This window comes from Arachis ipaensis, chromosome B2 (assembly GCF_059453495.1).
Source record: "Arachis ipaensis isolate K30076 ecotype BB chromosome B2, ASM5945349v1, whole genome shotgun sequence".
NCBI classification, from domain to species: domain Eukaryota; kingdom Viridiplantae; phylum Streptophyta; class Magnoliopsida; order Fabales; family Fabaceae; genus Arachis; species Arachis ipaensis.
In genome coordinates, this window is record NC_142437.1 from 96769678 (window position 1) to 96778311 (window position 8634).

Consider the following 8634-nt stretch of genomic DNA (forward strand, 5'->3'; position numbering starts at 1 on the left):
TATATTTTTTATTTGGGAACCCAATGTATGAAATTGAAATATGCCTTTAGCCTCTAGTATCTGAATTCTGATGCTATACCAAATCTTGAGAGTTAATATTAATATGTTCAGGTCAGAGGTGGCCAACTATGGAGGACTAATGTCTACACATATGGCTCAGATCTTGTTGTAGGTATGTATTATTATAAAAAGGGGCTACTAGTTTTTATTATTAGGTGACAAATTTGACATGCTTGAAATTAGTACTGATTTTTCAATTTGTTGTATAGTTCTCATGCATACAGGTTATTGTCGTCCAACAGCTTCTCCACCTCCGACAACTATACAATAGGTTACATGTACATAATTCATATAAATCAATGGAAGATTAAATTTTTAGTATTTTATTTTATTTGAAAGATAACTTATTAATATTTCTATTTTATTTTTATTTTTTATTTTTTTTTAATTTGAAAAGGATTAGGGCACGCTTTTGAAATGTAACGACAAGTTTTCAATTTTCGGTATGCTTTAAAAGTGTGGCTGTATGTCCATCTTTCGGCACGCTTTATAAGCGTGACTGTATGTCTATTTTTTGGCACATTTAAAAGCGTGGCAACGGAGTTATACTTACAGCCACGCTTTTAAGCGTGCTAATAGATAAAAGCGTGGTGAAAAGTAAAGCGTACCAATAGATCAAGAAAAGTGTGGCGATAGATCAACCGGCACGCTTGCAGATGTGACCCTTTCAAAAGCGTGCCGGTAGCTCAAAAAGCATGGCAAAAAACTTTTTTTCTTGTAGTGTATACATATAATATTTATAATTAATATTTAATATATATAATATTATTTAATTATTTTAAGAATAATTAAAAAAATTAAACTATTTTATGTTGTAAAATAACTAAATAAATAAGGAAGAAGTAACAAATATAAAATATGAAAATATAATTAGATAACTCAAGTAGTAATATTCACTAGAATTACTATATCAATATAGCAGATATAATTAATATATTTAATGATATTATAATAAAGTATATAAGAAAGAGAATAGCATGAAAGAGAGACAAGAGTAAAAGAGAGAGAATATTATTTTATTGCTTGTGTGTGTTTATTCAGATGGATGCTTCTCCTATTTATACACACAAATTGTCATCACTTTTCAACCTTCATTAAATTCATTCTCTCTTGAGAATGATTCCTTCAGTATTGAGAAGGTTAGTCTACGTGGTCATCCACATCTTATCACAACACTCCCCCTTGGATGACCATTTAAGATTATGCCTCATTAAAACCTTACTAAAGAAAAACCTAGTGAGAAAAACCTTAGTGAAGGAAAAAGAGTACAATATCCTTTGTGATAGGGACTGTCTCATTAAAAATCTTGTCAAGAAAAACCCAATGGGAAAAAAAACTGACCAAGGAAAAAAGAGTACAGTCTCCCCCTCTTGTTGACATCATTTAATGTCTCGAAATCGGCGCATCCCAATCTCATGTACCAATCTTTCAAAGGAAGATTTTAGGAGTGACTTTGTGAATAAATCTGCCAGATTGTCACTTGAGTGGATCTGTTGGACATCAATTGTCCCTTGATTTTGAAGATCATGAGTGAAGAAGAATTTGGGAGAAATATGCTTTGTTCTATCACCTTTGATGTATCCGCCTTTAAGTTGAGCAATGAATGATGTATTATCTTCAAACAAGATAGTTAGAGCTATCTTATGATCAATCATTCCACATGATGACAGAATATATTGGATCAAACTCCTGAGCCAAAAACACTCACGACTAGCTTCATGTATCGTGAGTATTTCAGCATGATTATAGGATGTTGCTGCAATCGTCTGTTTCGTGGACCTCCATGATATAGCTGTACCACCATATGTGAATAGGTATCCTATTTGAGATCTCCCTTTATGTGGATCAGACAAGTATCCAGCATCAGCATAGCCAACTAATTGTGACTTGGATCCATAGGGATAAAACAATCCCATATCAACCGTTCCATGAAGATATCGAAAGATTTGTTTGATTCCACTCCAATGTCTTCTGGTTGGAGAAGAACTGTATCTTGCTAGTAAATTTACAGCAAATGATATATTAGGTCGTGTATTATTAGCAAGATACATCAGTGCTCCAATAGCACTAAGATATGGTACTTCAGGACCAAGGATATCTTCATTTTCTTCTTTAGGACGGAATTGATCCTTTTCCATATCCAAACATCTTACGATCATTGGGGTACTCAAGGAATGTGACTTATCCATATAAAATCTTTTCAAAATCTTCTCTGTGTATGTTGTTTGATGAATAAAGATCCCATTTTTTATATGCTCGATCTGCAGGCCGAGACAAAATTTAGTCCTTCGAAGATCTTTCATCTCAAACTCTTCTTTCAGAGTTTTTATAATTGTTGGAATCTCTTCAGGAGTCTCAATGATATTTAAATCATCAACGTACACAGCAATTATAATGAATCCAGATGCAGATTTCTTTATAAAAACACATGGGCAGATATCATCATTCTTGAATCCATTTTTGGCCAGATACTCAGTAAGACGATTATACCACATTCGTCAAGATTGCTTCAGACCATATCAAGATCTTTGCAATATGACTGAGTATAACCCTTGCGAATATTCATTAGATGATTTAGATATCTTTAGTCCTTCAGGGACTTTCATATAGATATCCCGATCTAATGAGCCGTATAAATAGGCTGTTACCACATCCATTAAATGCATATGCAGTTTATGATATGCAGATAAATTGACCAAATAACGTAATGTTATCGCATCCACTACAGGAAAATATGTTTCTTCATAATCTATACCGGGCCTTTGTGAAAAACCTTGTGCCACAAGTCAGGCTTTATAGCGCACAACTTCATTTTTCTCATTTTGTTTTCTCACAAATACCCATCGGTATCCAACAGGTTTTACATCTTTTGGTGTACGGACTACAGGTCTAAAGACTTCACGTTTTGCAAGTGAGTCTAATTCAGCCTTCATGGCTTCTTCCCATTTTGGCCAATCATTTTTTTGTCGACTTCTTCGACTGATCTTGACTCAAGATCCTTACTTTCATGCATGATATTTAATACCACATTATATGCAAATATTTCATTGACAATTGTCTTATTTCGGTCCCATTTCTCTTCTGTAAAGACATAATTTATCGAGATCTCATCATTTTCAAAATTTTCAAGTACCTGAACATCTTCTGGCGTTAAAATTATATCAGAATTTTAGACAACTGCAGGTGTCTTTACTATGTCTTTTTCAACAGGAATCGTATTTACCTCTTTTCTCTTTTGAGGATTTTTATCTTTGGAACCGACAGGCCTGCCACGCTTCTGGCGTGTATTTGCTTCGGTGGCAATTTGTCCAACTGGGACATCAATTCGAATTGGGGCATTTTCCGCTGGTATATAAGACTTGGTTATCCTCTTTGTATCGGAAAATGCATCAGGCAATTCATTTGCTATTCTTTGCAAATGTATAATCTTTTGAATTTCTAGTTCACATTGCCCTGATCGAGGATCTAAATGCATCAAGGATGATGCATTCCAATTAAGTTCTTTTTCAGGAAGCTTATTCTCTCCTCCTAATGTTGAAAATTTTGATTCATCAAAATGACAATCCGCAAATCGGGCTTTAAATACATCTCCGGTTTGTATCTCAAGATACCTCACTATAGAGGGAGAATCATATCCAACATATATCCCCAATTTTCTTTGGGGTCCCATTTTTGTGGGATTAGGTGGTGCAATGGAAACATATATCGCACACCTAAATATTCTTAAATGGAAAATATTTGGCTGCTGGCTAAAAACTAATTGCATAGGAGAGAATTGATGGTAACTCGTTGGCCTCAAATGAATAAGTGCTGCGGCATGTAAAATAGCATGCCCCAAACCGAGGTTGGGAGATTTGTTCTCATAAGCAAGGGTCTAGCAATTAATTAGAGGCATTTAATAAGTGATTCTGCTAACCCATTTTGCGTGTGAACATGAGCTACTGGATGTTTAACACTTATTTCATTAGCCATACAATAAGCATTAAATGCTTGGGAAGTAAATTCACCAGCATTATCAAGACGAATTGCTTTGATTGGATTTTCTGAAAATTGTGCTTTTAATCGAATAATTTGAGCCAGTAATCTCGCAAACACCAGGTTGCGAGAAGACAATAAGCACACATGTGACCATCTCGAAGATGCGTCTATCAGGACCATAAAATATCTAAAAGATCCACATGGTGGATGAATAGGTCCATATATATCACCTTGAATCCTTTCTAGGAATTTAGGGGACTCAAATCCAATCTTTACTGGTGATGGCCTTAAAATTAACTTTACCTGAGAACATGCATCACAACAAAATTCACTAGATTTAAGAATCTTCTGGTTCTTTAGTGAATGTCTATGGAAGTTTTCAATAATTCTCCACATCATGGTTGTTTCCAGATGACCCAATCGGTCGTGCCAAGTTATGAATTCATTTGGGCTAGTAAACTTCTAGTTTACAATGGCATGTGATTCAATTGCACTAATCTTGGTGTAATATAACCCAGATGAAAGTGAGGGTAATTTTTCTAATATAACTTTCTTATTTGAATTATGAGTTGTGATACATAAATGCTCATGATTTCCCTCATTCATTGTCTTAACATGATATCTATTTCGGCGAATATCTTTGAAACTCAATAAGTTTCTCAGAGACTTAGTAGACAATAGTGCATTATTTATTATGAATTTTGTTCCTTCGGGAAACAAAATTATAGCTCTTCCGGAGCCTTCAATCACATTGCATGAACCAATTATAGTATTAACATATTCTTCTTTTGGCACAAGATGGGTAAAATATATATCACTTTTGAGAATGGTGTGCGAACTTGCACTATTCACAAGGCATATATCTTCATTATATATCCTTGCCATTTTCTTCAAAGATAAATAATAATAAAATGAGTAGCACACAGTCAAATCGAATTCTTGATTGGAATTATTTTTCTAAGAAATTCTGCACATAATGTCATACTAAAATTTTATTTTAAAACTTAACACATTTAATGATTTCAAAATTTATAAACATTAATATTTCATTATTTATATACATCACATTTGAAACTTAAATACATAGAAACTAAAACTTAACAATAAGTTCTTTACATTATTTATTTACATGGATACATAATAATCCCACATTTTAAATTATTCCATCATTGATCAAATGACCAATATTTCCTTCAGGATCCTCAAAGAAATCACATACATCATAATGAGTGGTGAAATTTTCAGCATCATTTGAAACAAAATTTGTTTCCTTTTCTTTGTCATCCTTTTTCAAAGATGCTTGGTAAAGATGGACTAGGTGCCTTGGGATACGACAGGTACGTGACCAATGGCCCTTTCCACCACAACGAAAACACTTATCCTCTGTTGATTTATTTTACTCAATATTTCTTTCTATATCCCACTTCTGGTGAGATCCTCTCTTTTGAACATAATTCTTTTTCCTTCCATAATTTTTCTTGTTACTAAAGACTTGCCATTTACCTCTTCTGGGATAATGATTTGCCGCATTTACTTTAGAAAATGGGGCGGCGCCAGTTGGGCGCGTTTCATGATTCTTTAAAAGCAACTCATTATTGCGTTCAGCAACAATAAGGCAAGAAATTAACTCAGAATATTTTTTAAATCCTTTTTCTCGATACTGCTACTGCAGGAGCACATTCGAGGCATGAAAGGTTGAGAAAGTTTTCTCCAACATATCATGATCAGTTATCTTTTCCCCACATAATTTCATTCGTGAGGTGATTCGAAACATTGCAGAATTATATTCATTTATAGATTTAAAATCCTGTAGACGCAAGTGCGTCCATTCATATCGGGTTTGAGGAAGTATCACTGTTTTTTTATGATTGTACCTTTCTTCAAGGTCTTTCCAAAGATTTACAGGATCTTTTAATGTAAGATATTCATTTTTCAATCCTTCGTCAAGATGACGACGATCGAAGAAAAATTATGGCTTTGGCTTTATCCTTCTGGGATGCATTATTTTCAACCTTAATGGTATCTCCAAGATCCATTGAATCAAAATGGATTTCAGCATCTAATATCCATGATAAATAATTGTTTCCAGATATATCAAGAGCATTGAATTCAAGATGAGAGAGTTTCGACATAATGAAAATTTGTTACCTGAGTTTTCCTAAAAATTTGATCAGAGTCTCGTGCTAATAACGTGTTGTAAAATAACTAAATAAATAAGGAAGAAGTAACAAATATAAAATATGGAAATATAATTAAATAACTCAAGTAGTAATATTCACTAGAATTACTATATCAATATAGTAGATATAATTAATATATTTAATAATATTATAATAAAGTATATAAGAGAGAAAATAATATGAAAGAGAGAGAAGAGTATAAGAGAGAAAATATTGTTTTATTGCTTGTGTGTGTTTATTCAGATGGATGCTTCTCCTATTTATACACACAAATTGTCATCACTTTTCAACCTTCATTAAATTCATTCTCTCTTGAGAATGATTCCTTCAGTATTGAGAAGGTTAGTCTACGTGATCATCCACGTCTTATCACAACATTTTAAACTTATTTCTTTATTATCCCACACTAAGACATACATTTTTATAAGAAAATATATAAAAACTCTTAAGATTCCAGCAAGGCAAACTGGAGAAGCTCGGAGTTACGCTGGAATTCATCCATATCAAGCTCGGTCATGGTTACCCATGCCTCTATGCCTTCTCCAGTTCTTGTAGGAATCAAATATGTCACATTCTTCATAGGCAAATTAATGTTTCTCACCTTAATTGGCTTCCCCCATCCAAAATCAACTTCATAGAAACCAAATCTTGTCCAACTACTAAATCCACAACATGCAACAAGATTTTCAGCGACCCTTAATCTTGCTTCCTTGAAGAATTCATCGAACTCATCCAAACCGTCACCTTGAAGCAGCATATCTGAATAACCCGCACTAGTTTCTCTAATAGCATTCCTAACCATCCCCACCAAATCACACAACTCTTCTGTTCCATAACCTCCGTCACCCAAATCCACCAATTCAGAAATAGAATAAAGCCAAAGATTGCCAAACAAGTTTTTTGGCAACGGTGGCACCATTCGATTACGAATGTCGACGGCGTGGCACACCATAGAAGCCTTGTAACTTCCTTTTGCTACTTGAATGGCTGATTTCCATATGAGTGCTGTGACAGCTTCGACGCGAGTCGGATTAAAGCTTCCAAATCTAGCTCTCAATCTGGACAAGTCCGTTGGACTAAACAAGAAACACTTGGTCACGAGTTTTTCATTGCCACCACCCACCATGAGACTAGTCATGGCCCATTCTATTCCCCGTGGAGGGAAAATCAATGCTGCATCCATTTGAGGTGGGTCTACTTGGTTGAAAAGACCCTTTGCAGTTTTAGCCCAAGCATTGAGGAATGATGATGTTGCTTCCCCATCTGCTACCCTGTGTGAGAGGCACACACCAAGTGCAATACCCCCACACTTGAATTCACTCAACTGAACCGCCATGGTCACTTTGTGTTTGTCATCATTATGATCCAAACTACTAGAAACATTATTATATGGGTCAAATGGCAAAAGCTCCTGCATTTGGGATTGAGGCCTTTTGAGAATATCTGTAAGGTTAGTGGGGAATTTACACTCGATGTAAGGTACACCTTCATCATTACAATCAACAGAGGAAGGTGAGGTACATTTGAATCTTCCACAGAATGGGTAATATAGAGTGAGAACTTTGGATAAAGAAACCTTTAATTTATTGGATATGGTCTCGACATCATGAGTTCCAAAGGAACTATTAATATCAGTGGCTGAGTAGAATAAAATTATTGGAATATAGATTGGAGGAGCCATCTCATCAACGAGGGAGATTTTGAAATCTCTAAGGTGATTAGGGGTTGGAGACGATGGCTTTACCATTACCTTAATAGACACAATATCAAGTTTAGGCATCATTGTTGTTGGTTCAATCGATTTTTGAACTAAGGCACCGTACCGTTTATAGGCTTGAGTTTGCTTGGTATACTAGTGCGTCTACCTTTATATAGGAAAAATTCTTCTACAGTATTTGTTTTACAAATTATATTTGTATAATTTTTTTCATCTCTTTTGTGTATTTTTTCATCTCTTTTAAAAATTATATTTGTATATTTTTCTGTAAAATTATTTGTTTTGCATATTTTTTTATTTGCGCTCACTTTTTATCAATCATTTTTAATGCTACAAGTGAAATACATACATAAACGATGTATATAACAGTTTTTTTTTTTTTTTTAAATTGACACAACATAAAATCAACCTAAAGCAGCACGTAATTATTGATATTGTATATTAACTAAACTGGGTTAGTCTAATAGTTAGCTCATTAGTTCGTTTAAGTAAGTGTTGGAGTTTCGAATACTGTCTTGTGCATATAGCAACCCATTCACATACGTGAGAAATAAAAAAAAAATTGATATTGCATATTTCAGTTACAATGCAAATTAAACATTAATATACTTGAAGCATTAAAGACTCACTGTTACTCATTATGTATCTAATTGGTTTATATAATTTCTAATCAATTTTTCAACATCCTCAATTATCTAT

General features: G+C 34.0%; 1 protein-coding gene across 1 annotated transcript; it reads right to left on the reverse strand.

Moving 5' to 3' along the window:
- Positions 1-6663: 6663 nt before the first annotated feature.
- Positions 6664-8001, reverse strand: LOC107627465 (stemmadenine O-acetyltransferase-like). The gene has a single exon (XM_016330298.3). It carries the CDS (start codon positions 7999-8001, stop codon positions 6664-6666), a length of 1338 nt encoding a protein of 445 aa, XP_016185784.1.
- Positions 8002-8634: the final 633 nt, after the last annotated feature.